At 38.4% G+C, this 17993-nt stretch overlaps 1 protein-coding gene across 2 annotated transcripts in view; it reads right to left on the minus strand.

Moving 5' to 3' along the window:
- Window positions 1–14430: 14430 nt before the first annotated feature.
- The window catches only part of LOC127410331 (fibronectin type III domain-containing protein 1-like), a 67593-nt gene continuing 64030 nt past the window's right edge, over window positions 14431–17993 (minus strand). For both annotated transcript variants that reach the window (XM_051645532.1, XM_051645533.1), the window contains 5 exons: window positions 17657–17736; window positions 17541–17570; window positions 16820–16981; window positions 16434–16556; window positions 14431–15244 (listed from right to left, as the gene is read on the minus strand). In XM_051645532.1, the coding sequence (XP_051501492.1) occupies window positions 15129–15244; window positions 16434–16556; window positions 16820–16981; window positions 17541–17570; window positions 17657–17736 (511 nt within the window). In that variant the 3' untranslated portion in view covers window positions 14431–15128. The remainder of the gene's footprint in view (window positions 15245–16433; window positions 16557–16819; window positions 16982–17540; window positions 17571–17656; window positions 17737–17993) is intronic.

A 17993-nucleotide genomic window follows, 5' to 3' on the forward strand; every position in this document is an offset into this window, starting at 1 on the left:
TACATGGTATGTATGACCTACTATGCTAAACAACATGGAAAATTACAAATTATTTATACTATAAGTATTTTATAAGTAAGGTGTAACTATTCTAATATTACGTGGTATGGATGACCTACTATGCTAAACAACAATCTTACGTTTGCAAGCAATTTAGAAAACATTTTTTTTTATTACACATTTAGAATATAAGGTAAAGACATCAAAACTATGGAATAACATAAATGGAACTATGGGAATTATGTTGTGACTAAACAAAATCCAAAATAAATCAAAACTGTGTTATATTTTAGCATCTTCAAAGTAGTCACCCTTTGCCTAGAATTTGCAGACATGTACTCTTGACATTTTCTCAACCAACTTCTTGAGGTATCACCCTGGGATGCTTTTAAACAGTATTGAAGGAGTTCCCATCTATGTTGGGCACTTATTGGCTGCTTTTCTTTATTATCTGGTCTAAGGCATCAATTTCAAAAACGTTTTTTTTTTTCTTTTTTTTTTTAAATGACATTTTAGTTTTATAATGAAATAAATTAATATGGTGGCACAATTATATTTTTGTCTACAAAACTCATTTCAAACATTTAAACATACGCCTTCAGATCAAAAGATTTTTAGATCATGAGAAACATTTCAGTCAAGTGTTTCAAAACTTTTGACCGGTAGTGTGTGTGTATATATATATATATGGGCCTAGGTATTTTTTTTAACCACGGGGTACATATTCTATTATTACAGGATACATGATGGAGATTACTGAACAACAAAACTTGAAATCTAGGGAAATGAGTTAATGAGTTTCTGCTATGTTTTTATTTAGAATTTTCAATGTAGGCTACTTACCTTATGAAAGTGTATTGCATACAGTCCATCTCAGCTGTGAGTCACGCCAACAATCTAAAGCATTACCATAATCTAAAGCATTACCGAATATTATATTATAGCATATTACATTGTTTTAAAAAATTTAAGTCATTTTGAGGCCCCCTTGGAAGGCCCCCAGTTTGAAAACCACTGGTCTAAAAAATAGAGAACATGTATTGGTAATTTTGAATGGGAGAACTGAGTTTGAATCCAGCTTGTGACATTTTCCGATACCATATTTATATGTTATTATATACACTGGCGGCCAAACGTTTAGAATAATGTACAGATTTTTCTGTTTCTAAAGGAAATTCACCAAAGTGGCATTCAACTGATCACAAATTATAGGTCAGGACATTACTGATGCAAAAAACAGCACCATCACTATTTGAAAAAAAGTAATTTTTGATCAAATCTAGACAGGCCCCATTTCCAGCAGCCATCACTCCAACACCTTATTCTTGAGTAATCATGCTAAATTGTTAATTTGGTACTAGAAAATCACTTACCATTACATCAGACACAGCTGAAAGTTATTTGGTTCATTAAATGAAGATTAACATTGTGTTTGTTTTTGAGTTGCCACATTATGCAATAGACTGGCATGTCTTAAGGTCAATATTAGGTCAAAAATGGCAAAAAAGCTTTCTCTAGAAACTCATCAGTCAATCATTGGAAGGCTATACAATGCTTGAAATTGCCAAAAACCTGAAGATTTCATACAAAGGTGTACTCTACAGTCTTCAAATATAAAGGACAACTGGCTCTAACAAGGACAGAAAGAGATGTGGAAGGCCAGATGTACAACTAAACAAGAGGATAAGTACATCAGAGTCTCTAGTTTGAGAAATAGACACCTCGCATGTCCTCAGCTAACAGCTTCATTGAATTCTACCCACTCAACACCAGTTTCATGTACAACAGTAAAGAGAAGACTCGGGGTGCAGGCCTTATGGGAAGAATTGCAAAGAAAAAGCCACTTTTGAACAGAAAAACAACAAGAAATGGTTAGAGTGGGCAAAGAAATACAAACATTGGACCACAGAAAACTGGAAAAGAGTGTTATGGATCTTAACCCCATTGAGTTTTGTGGTATCAGCTAGACTGTAAGGTGCGTGAGAAGTGCCCAACAAGACAGCCACATCTATGGCAAGTGCTACAGGAAGCGTGGGGTGAAATGTCACCTGAGTATCTGGACAAAATGACAGCTAGAATGCCAAGGATCTGCAAAGCTGTCATTGCTGCACGTGGCAGATTTTGTGATGAGAACTTTTTGAAGTAGTTTAAATTTTAAATTGTAATTTTTCACATTATTAATGTCCTAACTGTAATCAATTATAATTTCATATTAATTATATTTATTTATCACACATTTGCACATATACAGTGAAATTATTTTTTTTCACAGTTCAGAGTGCAGGGTCAGCCATGATACAGTGCCCCTGGAGCAGATAGGGTCAAGGGCTTTGCTCAAGGGCCCAACAGTGGCATCTTGACAGTGCTGGGGCTTGAACCCCCAACCTTCTGATCAGTAACCCAGAGCCTTAACTGCTGAGCCACCACTGCCCCTATACATTGTGACCAGTTGAATGCCACTTTGGTGAATAAATGTACCAATTTCTTTCCATAAGAGCAAAATCTGTACATTATTCCAAACTTTTGGCCGCCAGTGTGTGTGTGTGTGTGTGTGTGTGTGTGTGTGTGTGTGTGTGTGTGTGTGTGTGTGTGTGTGTGTGTGTGTGTGTATATATATATATATATATATATATATATATATATATATATATATATATATATATATATATATATATATATATATATTATTATTATTATTATAATTTTTATTTTTATTTTTTATTTTTTATTTTTTTTTTAATTATAATAGTATATGTTACCAACATGATTACACAGGAACTCGACATGTTGCTACTGAATGTTCCAGAACCCTGACATAGACCTCTTGCAGAGTTACTGACAAGAGGCATCTCCCATCAGACATCTTAGCATCAATTCAAATGTGTTTACCTTTTCCTGTGGCGCTACTGATGGCGTGTTGTGCAAACAGCCTAAGCGACATGGGCTCTGGTCCCATGGAAAGCGGTAAGTAATCACATTCAGATAATCAATGAGCATGATTTGAAGGTTGCATTTCCCCTCTAAGATTACACTTTACTTCACTGATGGTTAGGTTTAGGGATGGGGTTTGGGTTAGGGCATATGGTTAATAAAATATGCATCACTATTGACTGTACTGCATCATTTACAACTAAAACCAACTCGCTTTTGGCGCCACCCTGTAGACATTTCACCCGGAAACTGGAGCTCACTTGTGTCCATTCTTTCAACAACACTTTCAGCTTCAGTCAATGGAGGCAGTGGTTCGAATTTTGGCAAGCCCAAACATATTTCTACAGGAGAACTTTCAGCCTACTGTCGCCAAATTCACAGTAAGACCAGAATAATGTTACTGTCAAAATTGTTAGTATTTAGACTTGAGTGCAAATAGTATGTGCCATTATTTACACCGGGGTGCAAATACCATGTCCCAAAACAATAAGACTTTACATTGCAGAGATAACACTGAAGTAGAAGTGATTCACATCATTGTTTTACAGCACAATAAAGCCACAGTATCCGTTTGGCTCTGATGTGGTTTTTATATGGTCAGCATTGTGTTCTTGTGACCTTTTGCTCTTTGAAGGTGTTAATCTGCATTTATCCCCCAGCCAGCACACTGTAAAAGCATCTTTCAGACCATTCATCTTAATACAGACAAAAAACATTTATATGGATGTCACTTCCTCAACTTGGCAAAAGGAAATCATATTGTGTGTGTGTAACCAGATATTGAAATAGATTATTTGAAATAAAAAGGCATACTTTTACACACATACAGCAGTCCCCCGTCACATGGCGCTGTCCATGGTTACATCCAAACAGAATAACAAATGGAGCTCTGTCAGACGGGTGGAGCACTACGTTTTTGTCCTCATGTGTCTAACAGCCATAATGTGCTCATGCGGACAGCTGATTATGTAATACAGCTAATAAAATTAGTGTCCTTGTGTTACTGGAGTAATTATTGAAACCTTAAGACACTGTTTGCTCCTTGCATAACAATCTTACTAATGCACATTATATAAATGTACAGTATGTTGAATTTTTATACTATTTATCTGATTATTATGTGATTTCCATAGCCCCAGAAATGCAGCACCTCTTCATGGCACAATTAAGGTTAGCTGGCTCAAGGCAACAGGCTGGAGTCAGGAAATATGGGCACTCACTCTGTCTGGTGCATGTTTACATCTGTTCTGGTGAGTTATGACAGGTTTTCCATGTGGAGGTGAGGTGAGTCTGCGTTTGGCAGGTTCGTTCCTTGCAGGAATGAGAAAAAAATCCAGGAAATAACTGCAATGCAAGAGCGAGAAACCACAAAAAACTCCAGAAATACACTACATCATGTCTCAGGTATTCTAGGAGGTGCAAAACCTGTGAGTAATTTTCCTTTGAGAGGGGAGTTTGATACAGGTAGCAAAAAACATACAGTAGGGAAAAAGGAAAAATTGTGAAAATGGATATCAAAAATGGGTCATAATATGTGTCACCAGTTATGATAAACAGATCGATTCACAGCAGTAACCAGACCTTGCATTAACACTTATAGAGACAAAGACAATGAACAAAACACTCTTAAAAGAGGTATAACCTTTAGAGTTCAAATATGAACTTCTAACTATCAAAAAGGTTCAAAGTTTATAGTTCTATAAAGATCTTGTCATCCTGTTGCATTCAAAAGGTTTTGGGGTTGAATGCATCAAGTTGAATCTCAATGCAATAATTATTAACACTTTACAGTAGGGTCATATTTTTTATCATTAGTTAACTACATTAGTTAATGTGACCTAATGTTGAATAATACTCTTAGTGCACTTATTAATGTTGGTTAAAGTTCATTTTAACATATACTAATACATTTTTGACATTTAAAGTTTTATATAATAATAAAGCGATATCATACAAGCAAGAGTGCGTATGGCACTATTTGAGCACAGCTGTGATTCAGTTGCAGGCACGAGGCCGCAGGCCGAAGGTCAGAGGTTTTCAAACTTGGGTCCGGGGACCCCCAGGTGGCCTCACGGGGGTGCTAGGGTGTCCGCAAAAAATTTCAGAGAAAAAAAAAGTTAAAATATTTTGACACTATATGACATTACCATTACCGTTGATTAATCACGATTATTTTTTTGACAACCATAGTAAGAAATAAAAATAAATTGCATATAATTTCGTTCATTTAAAAAAAAAAAAAAAAAAATCTTATTTGTGAGAAATAAGTGTTGTAATTCACTATTCTCTGTAAATCTGCTTTGAAATAATATTTATTTTGTCATTGAATACTTTTACAAATTTATATAGTGCTTTTCATGATAAAAATAAATGCAGTAGTTATAATAAAATATGATTTTGTATTGTATTATTTTTTAAATTAAATTGAATTAAAAAATTTCCCTACAGGTTTATACATTTAGCATTACTCAAATATATATATACACACTATATGGCCAAAAGTTTGAGGACACCCCCTTCTAATTAACGAATTTGGTTACTCCATTAAATCCAGTAAAGAAAAATCTTAATATTTCTTTATGTAATGGCTTGGGCTTTGTGTGCTTCCAAATTTGTGGCAACTGTTTGGGGATAGCCCTTTAATGTTCCAGCATGACAATGCCCCTGTGAACAAAGTGAGGTCCATAAAGAAATGGTTTACTGTGTCTGGCGTGGAAGAAATTGACTGGCCTGCACAAAGCCCAGACCTGAACCCCACTGATCACTTTTGGGGTGAACTGGAACAGCAACTGTAAGTCAGGCCCCATCGACCAACATCAGTTCCTGACCTCACTGATAGCCTAGTGTCTGAATGAGAGCAAATCCCTGCAGCCATGTTACGACATACAGTATAGTGGAAAGCCTTCCCAAAAGAGTGGAAGCTGTTATTACAGCAAAGGGGGAAATTGATGCCTAAGGTTTTGAAATCAAATGTCCATCAAGCACATATGGTGTCCACAAACTTTTGGCCATATAGTATATATATATTTGGCTATAGTACAATGACAATATAAATGGCAATTATTTAATTTTGCAAACAAGAAGTCTTTGTAATATCATGTTTACTATTCTTATCACACAGGGGGTCCCTCATAAGGCATCACCAAATTTGGGGGTCCTGGGCAGCACAAAGTTTAAAAACCCCTGCCGTAGGTAATCACAGCCGTGCTGGTTTAGGGCCATACAGCACGACTGCGAGTGTGATATTGCTTTTATACAACAGTTCAAAAAACAAGTAAATAAAATTTTTTGGAAAAACTAAGGACTGTCTCAAAACAATGCACTTGTGCATAGAACTACTTTCTTAAGCCATGGATCAGGATCAAAAGGTGCATCCAAGCCTCCATTACTAATTCAAAAACCTAATTTTAGAACTAGTAACGGTGGCTTGGGCTGTTTCTTACAAGTTATTGGAAAAACAAAGATGTGTGTGTTTGAGAGAGAGAGAGAGAGAGAGAGAGAGAGCAATTAAACGTGTGTGATTAGCTGCGTCTGTCTCGACTCTGATGCATAGATGAACAGTAAAGCTATAGCTGTTTAACTCTATTCCTCAGCTTTTAGCTTGCTGAAGATAATGTCATTTTGGTCAAATACATCCTATTTTCTGTGTGTACAAATAGCTGTCCTAGAGGGGTATTCCTCCCTATTTCGCGGTTGCCAGTGACAGTGCGCAAGTGTCATTCACTATAGAACCGTACTCCTCTCCACCATATCAAATGTTTGTTTACATCTCCTCCTAAAGCGGACACTCTGGTATCCTATAGTATCAGGTAAGCATATTTGTGATTACTCAGTCTGTTTTGTGTCTCTCAGCTGTGATAAGCCTTAATGCGTTGTCAACAACGGTTTAATTTACTGCCCTTACACATTCTCCTGTGTGTCTTGTCTGTGTACAAAACACTCTGTGCACATTACTGCACACTATTTGACTGCTTTTAAACAATTTTACAGTGGTTGGTCTTTTGCCCTTCACCACAGAAGCCAATACCTCTTATAAATTTGAACACACATGCATAGTGGTTTTAAGTGCCAAACCTGTCATTATAGAGCTTAAATTTAAATGATCAATTACACATTGGTACTGGTGATAGAACTAAAGGCCCAACCATGTCTATGTACTGTAAATCTATGTTAAAAGAACACAGAGTACATATTAAGCTTCTAAGGTCTTAAAACACAAGCTAAGTTACAAGTGACTTATTTTTTCTGTTCAAGATAGTGTGAGAGTTACAGAAAGCCAGACTCTTTCTTAAGTGTTCTCAGGGCAGTCAATGAGTTCATGATCAGGACACGATCCCATGCTAGCAGCATTATTGATTGGCACTGTAAAAAAACTGCCAAAGTAATTCAGTCATGTTCTGGATTGTATAGTGTGGACATAAAATTTTAACTGAGTACAACAGAGACCAATATCTGCTGTCCCTTAGCATAAACTGCTGTTGTCTGGGACAGGCTGGTTATCTTGCACAGATTCTTTAAGAACGAGAAAGCAGATATCAGGACACATGTAGGTCATTTTGGGATATTATTTTAAGATAAAATGATTAAACAGAGGTTTTCCTCAGCAAAACATTATTTAGATTTATTTTCATGAGGAAAAAAGTGTGATTTCTGCCTTTGGCATGAGGATACTGCTTCATTTTGTGTTCAACTGCTTTGCAATGTTCTTTATAGCACATTAAAGAGATCACGCAAAATAAACAATTCTGTAGTTATTTGCTCACCCTCATGCCGTTCCAAATTTGTATGTGTGGAGGCGAGGGCATGGTCGAGCGTTCGTCTGGAAAGAGAGTAAGCGGTAAGGGTTATCACCTGAAATGAATTGCTGGTAATTGCTTATTTCTATGAAGCGCTGAGAGACGGGGGAAATAAAAAGTGGCCAGACCTCAGAGTGTGGAGAGAGAGTGAGACAGACACTGAAGCTGTTTGTTTGTTGGCTGCTGCCGGCTGTTTGAAGCTTCACCGTCACGCTTGAAGCGGACGCTTTTTGTTTTTGTTTTATTAATAAAAGGGACATAACTGAGTTGGAATCTCCCGCTTCCTCATTCCATTTAACTCGTTACACTGGTGCTGAAACCCAGGAAAGGAGGAAGAGCACGCTGTCCGGGAGAACTCACTGCTGCCGTCCACCAGGGGGCAGAGGAGCGGCTGAGGACTGGGTGGGCGGTGTGCCCGCAGGAGTCAAAGAAGAATGTTGTCTGTCTCTTCTCTCTCTCTCTCTCTCTCTCTCTCTCTCTCTCTCCCTCTTTCTCCCTCCATCTCATGCTCTCTCCTTCTCTCGCTTCCCCACCATCTTCTTCCCCTAGAGCGGTGCCTGAGTACCGGAGGTGAGGAAAACCATCTGGCATTGGGTCGACTGGAAGGACCGTGGTTGCTCTCCAGAGTGGGAGGGGAGTAAGTACAGCCCTGAATCGGGTGATGGGGGAGTGTGGCAGGCCAGGGGTGGTGGAGCGAGGACAGAAAGGAGCGAGGCAGAGGTGTGCACCTGGTGCAAATGATCTCACCTAGCTGTGAGTGATGACAGTGTGAGTAGGCGGGGGATAAAGCCAGGAGCTGAGCTGCAGTCGAGAGAGAGACGCAGAGAGAGAGAGACACCTTGTGTGTGTTGTCATTATGTTTTCAGTCTAATGCGATGTTTGGATTAAAGTTAGTTGAATGTGCATTCGGCTCCAGCTTCCTCCTTTCCCTACCAAACAGAGGTCTTTCACACTGGTGCTGAAACCCGGGAGAAGAGGAAGAAGGATATACTGCCACGGAGTCATCGCCGCTGGAGGAAGTCTTCAGATCCCTTGCCAGCATCCACCAGGCCCAACACCAGGCCTTCATGGACCTACATATGAAGCATCAGCTGCGTTTTGAGGTGCTCATTTGGGCCCAGGAGGATGACCGGCGGGTACTGCGGAGCTTAGTACCCTTTCCCCGGTGACAGCGAACCCTCACATGCTGCTTGCGAAGATGGGGCCTCAAGATGATCTGGAGGCCTATCTCGAGCTCTTGAGTACATGGCCAAAGCCCTGAGATGGCCGCAGGAACAATGGGTAGCCCAGATCGTGGTGCAACAACTTCCTTTCGTCCGGGTCGGCTGCAGCCCAGAAGAACACTTCCACTCCTTGACACTGAGCGAGGTTGGCCGCCCATTTGCCTTTGATCAGCAGCTCCTTGACACCTGCCAGTGGTGGGTGCTGGCTAAGGAGGACAGTGTCACCAATGACATCATCAACTTGGTGGTGCTGGAGCAGTTCGTCTCCCGGCTGCCAAAGGGAACGGCCTAGTGGGTCCAGTGCCACTGGCCAGCATCGCTGGATGACGCGGTCTAGCTGGTGGAAGAACATCTGGCGGCGTATTCGGTGGCCGGCGTGTCCCACTCACTTTTCCCCCCTGTTGTCTCATCCCTGGCTCTCTCCCTCCACTCTCCTTCCTGCTGCCCTGTTCTGTTCCCCCGGAAACAGGGGAACATTCCCCCGAAACCGGCTCCCCGGTCTTGGGGGTTCCCTGCACCAATAAACCCCTTCTCTCCCCTCTCTTCATCCCAGGTGAATGAACACACTGCCACAGGTGTGGGCGAGAAGTTTGGGCCGGTCTGCTGGAGTAGCATAATGTCGAGGTAGTGCTTAATCCTCGCCTCACCCATCCGTTAATTTTGGGAACTAATTGGCCAGCTTTTCGATTATTTTTGAAGGGGTTGTATACAAATGGGTCCTGTGAGAAAGTGAGTGAAAATTCCCAGTAGAGTATTTCCCTCTAGAGCAGTCACGAGACGAATCCCTGAAGCACGCATTTGACCAAGTGATAGTGATTGATGGTCAACATCTTCAGCCGGGCATCGAACTCACATATCCATATTTTTGAATTATAAAAGATTGGTTGTATAGATTGACACAGGATGCTCTGACAAAAGAAAATACAACCCAGTTGTTGGTACCAAAGAGCCATCGGGAAATGTTATTCCAGGCGGCTCATCATGATCCAATGGCATGTTACTTGGGACAGGGGAAAACACTAAGCCGTCTCATGGCACGTTTCTATTTGCCGGGAATTCACGGGGATGTTCGCCGGTGGTGTGCAGCATGCCGTGAATGTCAGCAGGTGAATCCGCCGGCCGCTCCAAAAGCGCCATTGTGCCCCCTTCCATTGATTGATGTCCCCTTCGAACAAATTGTCATGGGCCTTGTTGGGCCATTAGAACGGACAGCGCACAGGCATTGCTTTTCGTTAGTCCCAGTGAATTTCGCAATGCGATATCCGGAAGTAGTGCCTCTGCGCAACATCTCAGCATGTAGTGTTGCTGAGGCACTCTTCAGAATTATCTCCCGAGTGGGGATTCCTAAATAAATCCTCACTGATCAGGGCACTGCTTTTCTGTCATGTACACTACGCAAGTTGTACAAATTACTCGGGGTTCAATCGATTCGGACAAGCGTGTACCATCCACAAACGGACGGTTTGGTCGAACAATTTAATCGGACCTTAAAAAATACGATTTGTAAGTTCGTGCACGAAAATGCTCAGAACTGGGATAAGTGGCTCGAACCCCTGTTATTTGCAGTGTGAGAGGTCCTGTAAGCCTCCACAGGGTTTTCCCCATTTGAATTGTTATATGGGCATAAGCCCCGTGGCGTGTTAGACGTCATGAATGAAAATTGTGAGGAGGGAACTTCACGGAGTAAAAATGAAATTCAATACATTCTTGACCTGAAGGCAAAACTCCACACAGTGGGGCAACTATCACAGGAGAATTTGCTACAAGCGCAAGAACATCAGTCCCGGCTGTATAACAGGGGAGTTCGGCTTCGGGAGTTTGCACAGGGAGATAAAGTACTTGTATTGCTGCCCACATCGAGCTCAAAATTACTTGCGAAGTGGCAAGGGCCCTTTGAGGTCACACAGCAAGTTGGGGAAGTCGACTATAAGGTAATGCGTACAGATAGGGGCGGAGATAGGGGGTGGGGGGGGAGTGGGTAGTCCGGACGGTTCCACCAGCCTGAGTCGGGTGGTGGGGGTATGTGGAGGCGAGGGCGTGGTTGAGCGTTCGTCTGGAAAGAGAGTAAGTGGTAAGGGTTCTCACCTGAAATGAATTGCTAGTAATTACTTGTTTCTGTGTTCGCAGTGAGAGATGGGGGAAATGAAAGGGGCCAGACCTCAAAGTGTTGAGAGAGAGTGAGACAGACACTGAAGCTGTTTGTGTGTTGGCCACTGCCGGCTGTTTGAATCTTCACTGTCACGCTTGAAGCGGACACGTTTTGTTTTTGTTTATTAATAAAAGTGACATACATGAGTTGGAATTGCTGTCTCCCGCTAATTCAATCCATTGACCTCATTACAACATGACTTTCTTTATTCCATGCAAAACAAAAGAAGTTAGGCAGAATTTTATTGACTGACATCCTCAGGGCCTCTACATTTTCTCCTTTTGTGATGCACAGAAAAAAAGTAAGTCATAAAATTTTTAGAATGACAAATGGAATTTGTATGGTGAATTAACCATTTAACATATTTGTGCCTTATTCTATGTTAAAGTACCTTTATTTCAGAGAACTCAATGATTAATGAGTTCCAAAAATGTATTGTTGCAACTAAAAAGAGAAACACCAACATGCGTCTATTGGTGGAAAGCTTTATGGCATTTCATGAGCAGGTAAATCTTTTTCTTTCTCTCCCTCTTTCCTTGCTTTTAGTCTCCAAACTCCAAACTTTCGTTCTGTGATTTAATCCTTTTAGAATGAATGGTAACATTTTCCAGCCCAAGTAGCGCGTGACCTACTTTTAAGGGAGACACACAAATAGCATGTGGAAAACAGTTTAGATCCTGCTTTACTTCAATTTGAATGGCTATACTTTATATATAAATACAGTTTTAGGTAATGATGTCTAATATTCAAATCTAAGAACACTGGGTCTCCTGTCATGAAAATAATTAAGCTATATAATAATTAACAAGTTTCATGTTTCCAAAAAAAAAAAAAAATTAAAATAATAATAATAATAATATATATATATATATATATATATATATATATATATATATATATATATATATATATATATATATACAAAAGAAGAACAGAGAAAATCCAGATTAACAAACTTGTGACTTTGTTATTCTTTGTAATTGTTGAAATAAACCAAATTACAAGGCAGCTGTAATTGCTTGGGCAACTACCTTGATTTTGCCTACAGGATTACAAAAGCATTTGGCCAAAACAATAACACTGCATGTATAGACATTAATGAGATTGTTTAACAGAGTTAGCTGCCACACATCTGAGGTTTTTACAAAGTGAAGAGGTAATGATTCCTTTTTTATGACAAGAAATTCCCATTAAAGCTTCATTTATTAGACTTTTCATTATTTTCAAAACAGGAAAATAAAAATAAAGCAATGCACTACATTTACAATAAGACCAGTGGAAAATTAAGCAAAACTATATTTTAGTAGCTGTAAATTAATATTTAAATTCATTAAAAATGATCAAAAAGTGATGCCTCATTGGTATTTTACTGGCATAAAATTTAAAAGTGCACGAAGTTAAGATTTCCACTGTAAAAAAAAAAAATATAAATTTGAATCCTTTTGACAAATCTGTTTAAAAAGTATGCATATTAACATGAAAAGATACTCACTAAGAAGACAAGCACTGTATGAAATCACTTTGTGAAATCTGATAAAATCGAAAGAGATTAAAGATTGCAATGGCTGACTAGATTTTGTAGGTAAATTAGTTCTGTCAAATAAACTCTGGCATAGACAGCAGGGCCACCATGTAATTCATAACTGACATGTATCCTTCTCCTCTATATACCATCATATAACCTTTAATCCATGTATCATGTGTGGTCATTCTGACGTGTTTAGAATGATCAGTAAAATTATGGAAAAGGAACCAACTAACTGCTGCAGGACTCTCTGAAAATGCACAGATAAATGAAATATGTGACATGTAGTAGTAACTTTGTGACTGGTGCCATATTCTCTTTTCTGCTTAGTTCAACATTTTCATTGGATTTTATTTTAAAGTAGTAAAGTATACAACTGAAACTGATGTGCATATTTGTACATCATAGTTCCCATGTGCCAATGTTATGTGGACATTGTGATGACAAGACATGACAACTCCTGGCCGGCTTAAATGTTTCTCATGTTCTCCACAACCATGACATCTTCCATGTTTGTAAACACATTTACCACAAGATATTCCACAGCACGCCACACTGTGTTCTGTTTCTACAAAATAACTTTTATGCAGTCTCTCTCTCTCTTCCTCTTTTAACATCTTTAGCAGATGTGTTTGTCCTGTTATATTTCTCCACTTATGGACCTGGCAACAAACCCAAATCAAACTCATTATCTGTAAAGACGCAGAAAATAAATGGCTCCATTCTGAATTTTCTATTAAATGACCTGAAGTTTTTGATTCTTACTGTGTTTCATATTTCATGTTTCATATTGATTTGTGATTTGGCATCCACAGACATAACTATCGGTTGATTGAATGAAGGCAAGCTGAGAACAATTACTGTAAACTCTGTGTCTTGGGGTCAAAATTAATAGAAGATATTCTTAAACTTAGTTATTAAATGTTCTTGAAAAAATAAACAAACAAACAAACAAAACAAAACAAAAAAACATTACACCACCAAACACTGGAAAACCAAATAAGTAATCCCTCTGGCATTGGATTGTGACCGGATGCCAAATAAAACTTTTATTTAAAGATAAGGAACTGCTGTACTCAGAGATAAGAAACCTTGCCTTTTCTCACTCTGATTTAAATCCATTTGATGCCAAAGTAAGCCTAATAATGGCAGGCATGCCAAAAGATGACACACTATTCTAACTATGCCAGAATACGTCACTAAATGCCAGTCATTGATTTTGAAATGCCAGAATCATCAGTTGATTATAATGATGGGAAAAGTGTTCTGCCTTCTTCTTAGACAAATGATGGGAATAATCAAAATCAATAATGTGACTAAAAAGGAATATATTATTTATTGCCTAATATGTAGGAGGAAAAACTGCCTTCTAAGTATTTGTAATTTTAAAAGTTATAGGCTTTTAAACATGTCATAATAAAGGGTTATTAATAAAACACCTCATCCAAAATGGATAAAAGGATTTAGTTGAGAAGAATCAGTTTTTATTACCACCTATTATTATGTTGAAAACCCACCACAGCTGCATGACCACAAACACAAAGAATTCAACCATTATTTACTATCTGCATTTAGCATTAGCAGACTTGCTGAAATATAAACTGATGCATTTATACATTGACTCTAATTCCTCCCCTTTTTATATTTGTTTTTGTGAAAAGCATTAAAGGATTTATAAAGATCCTTGTGAGTCTTCAAAGAGGCACAAAAGTGAGTAGCATTAATAATGATTGCTAATATAATATAATATAATATAATATAATATAATATAATATAATATAATATAATAACAGTCCAGGCTCAACCTACAGGAAAAATAAAGTTTAATAGTGTTAATAGCAGAGAAAGAGGTAAATTAAAAATTCTCTCTATAGCACCTTTATTCAAATTTTAACCATTCCTGAGTAAATAATTTTTTTTCAATCTGCCCTAATATGGGCAATACTTCCATGACAACCTTTGGTAAAAAAAAAACAAAAAAAAACAAACAAACAAAAAAACCAACAACAACCTACAAAACAGTTATAAAAACAACAGCACACATAACTCACAGAAAATTTGTTACATCATTGCATATATCATCTTTAAGTTGTGTAGATTCACACAAATTTTTTTGTAATTAAATTTTGTGCTTTGATATTTAAGTAGCCTACTGTGTTTCTTTGAAGTTACTGTAAGATAAATATTCTAGTGCAGAATTGAATGTGAAACAACTGGAATGACTGAACATAAAAAAAATAAAATAAAAAAACCCACTGTTAATAAACTCAATACACATGCTGCAATTTCCTCATATACAGACTGATTTTTTTTAAAAAGTGCTTGATATCGAATATGTAGAAATTTTAGCGTTACTCAAAGTACTATATTCCTTTGATCAGAAGCTGTTGCTATATGATTTAGTTTTTGTTGCCATGGTGAGAAATAGTTCACCTCTGTGAATGGCTGATAAATAAAGGGGAGAACATATTGCCTGTGGAATTGTCCTTTTGGATTTTTTTCCATTACCACTTGCCAGGGATTGGAACTCCACACTCATACCATCCTACGAAAGGATGTGGTGTGTGCCTGCCGATGGCACCAAAATTAACTGGCTCTTGTCTATCCGAACGATAATAACCTGCAATACACAAAAGGTATCTTTTTACAGTGGTGATTGAATGCCAGCATAGATATCTTGCTTTTTAAAGATGTCCTATGCAGTTTTTGTCCACTAAGAGGCATATTTTTTAAGAGGCTATTTAACATCCACTTTACTTTGAAGTATGAATGGGAAGAGGATCCAATAAACTATTTTAATTGCATATGAAAGATGAAAAAACGAAATGTTCCATCTAAACCAATAAGACACTATGCTTTCTGACATTGTTTTTGGCCAATTTGCTCTTAAACAAAACATCAGGTTGGCATCTCTACACCTTGACTTTAAACTCTTTAGACCTTGATGCAATCAAAGACTCTTAAAGACCCCATGAAATCAAAACTGTAGTTTTGGGGGTATCAATTATCAATTAGCTTTGAAGCCATCATGCTTGTTACAATTTGACAAAATTAACATTATGCAGATATGCACATTTAAAATGTAAATTAATAATAATAATAATTCCTTACATTTATATAGCACTTTTCTAGGCACTCAAAGCACTTTACATAGTATAAGGGGAATCTCCTCAAACACCACCAGTGTGCAACATCCACCTGGATGATGCGAAAGCAGCCATAGTGTGCCAGTACACTCACCACACACCAGCTATTGATGGAGAGGAGAGTAGAGTGATGTAGCCAATTCATGGATGGGGATTATTAGGAGGCTATGATAGATAAGGGCCAATGGGGGAATTTGGCCCAGACACCAGGGTACACCCCTACTCTTTTCAAGAAATGCCCTGGGATTTTTAATGACCACTGAGAGTCAGGACCTCAGTTTAAAGTCTCATCCAAAGGATAGTGCCTTTTTACATTATAGTGTCCCTATCATTATACTGGGGCATTAAGACCCACACAGACCACAAGGTGAGCACCCCTGCTGGCCTCCCAAATACCTCTTCCAGCAGCAAACATAGTTTTCCCCAGGAGGTCTCCCATCCAGGTACTGGCCAGGCTCAGCCCTGCTTAGCTTTAGTGGGCAACCAGGCAAGAGCTGCAGGGTGATATGGCTGCTGACTTAAATTGACTTATCTTGCACTACACAGATTTTAGTCCAATCAAGTATTTTCTAGAATGAGAATGTACCGCCTCCTAATACCACCTGCAACCAACTAGCAAGTAGCAAATCATGACAGTATCACATTTGCAAATCACTGCATTACCTTGAGCTGTGGGTAGGTAGAGGGAGAGATTGTGTGGTCCTGTCCTTCCATCTAAATATGAGTCCACAAACTGGCAGTGGTCCTCTCCATGGCCAAATGTATCAGCAATGCTGAAGAATGTTTCTGAAATGGTGGAAAACAGTCCTAGCTTGAGTATTCCCCAGGACCCAAACCACAGACAGTGCATTGTATTTAGCTGAGGGAAACTGTGGTTTGGATGGAAACTTTCTTAGGCTTAAGGCCAGCACTACAAAAATAGGTTGCTTCAGATTACTGACACAGTGGAATAATGTAGCATTAGATTTGAAGTTGTGCAATTTGATGGAGACAATTAACAGATAACACTGATAAATTGTATTAGTCAAGAGAGAGAAAATGGTCAATACCTCTCAGTCCATCTCCCATGAAGATCTTATAGCGCAATGAGTTGCAGAGGACAACACCTACAAACTTCTTATACCAGGTGCGCTTGACAAACTGACTTCCTTTACAGGAACTGTGGGCAGGGTTAAACCTAAATGAAAATGGGATCCAGATAGGCTCCCCACCTAAAGAGGGAATAAGAGTCAATGAGATTAACAAATGCATTTTGATAAAAATAATTAGGGATGGTAGGGAAATATAAAATCCATGATCCTGCTAAAAAGACCATATTAGACCAACATGAATTTCCATGCTGATCAGGCTGGTTTTTGCTTGTTAGTGCTGATTTGGTGTTGGTCTAGCTGGTGGACAAGCATAGCTATGCTGTTCACTTGCAAAGCCTAACTGGAGAATCTTGTCAATCAGTATGATGTTTTTGATAAAGAAGACTTGCGGGTTAATCTAGTTAAGAAACCTGGTGGGGACACCAATATACCAGCATCACATGTTGGTCTTTTCAGCAGGGGAAACTATTTAAAATGTTACTTTGTAAGGGGCTCTAAACATACAGGAATATTGTGTATTATGCAATGCAATGTATCTAAGTATTCATTCTCTAGGTATTTAAGACATTACAGACATTACAGTATGATTTTCTATAAAGCTGCTTTGAAGCAATGTGTATTGGGAAAAGCGCTATACAAATAATAAATAAAAAAATGACAACAACAAAACAATTCATACCTGGGGGTCTCTCTATGAGAAGGGGGTCATCTATAAAAGAAATCAAACATTTAATTTGAGGTATGAGATTTTTGTAAATTCAACATTCTTAATGAGGGTTCAAATAAAAGACTCACCTGACTCTGTGACATATGTTAAAGTTTCACTAAGTGGCCCCAACCCAAAGATGTTTTTTGCTTGAACTTTGAAGTAATACCTAGAAATAAAAAGTAAAAACACAGAAGTATAAAATCTATTTTTATTTATTTATTTATTTTTATACAATAGTAAGTTCCAGTTAGTTACTTTTTAATTTAGTATCACAGTGAGAAACATAAGGATAGAAAGGAAAGAAAAGAAAAGGAAAGGAAAGGAAAGGAAAGGGAAGGGAAGGGAAGGGAAAGGGAAAGAGAAAGAGAAAGGGAAAGTAAAAGGGAAGGGAATGAAAAGGGGAAAGGAAAGCAAAGGAAAGGA

This window comes from Myxocyprinus asiaticus, chromosome 19, assembly GCF_019703515.2.
Source record: "Myxocyprinus asiaticus isolate MX2 ecotype Aquarium Trade chromosome 19, UBuf_Myxa_2, whole genome shotgun sequence".
Classification (NCBI taxonomy): Eukaryota; Metazoa; Chordata; class Actinopteri; order Cypriniformes; family Catostomidae; genus Myxocyprinus; species Myxocyprinus asiaticus.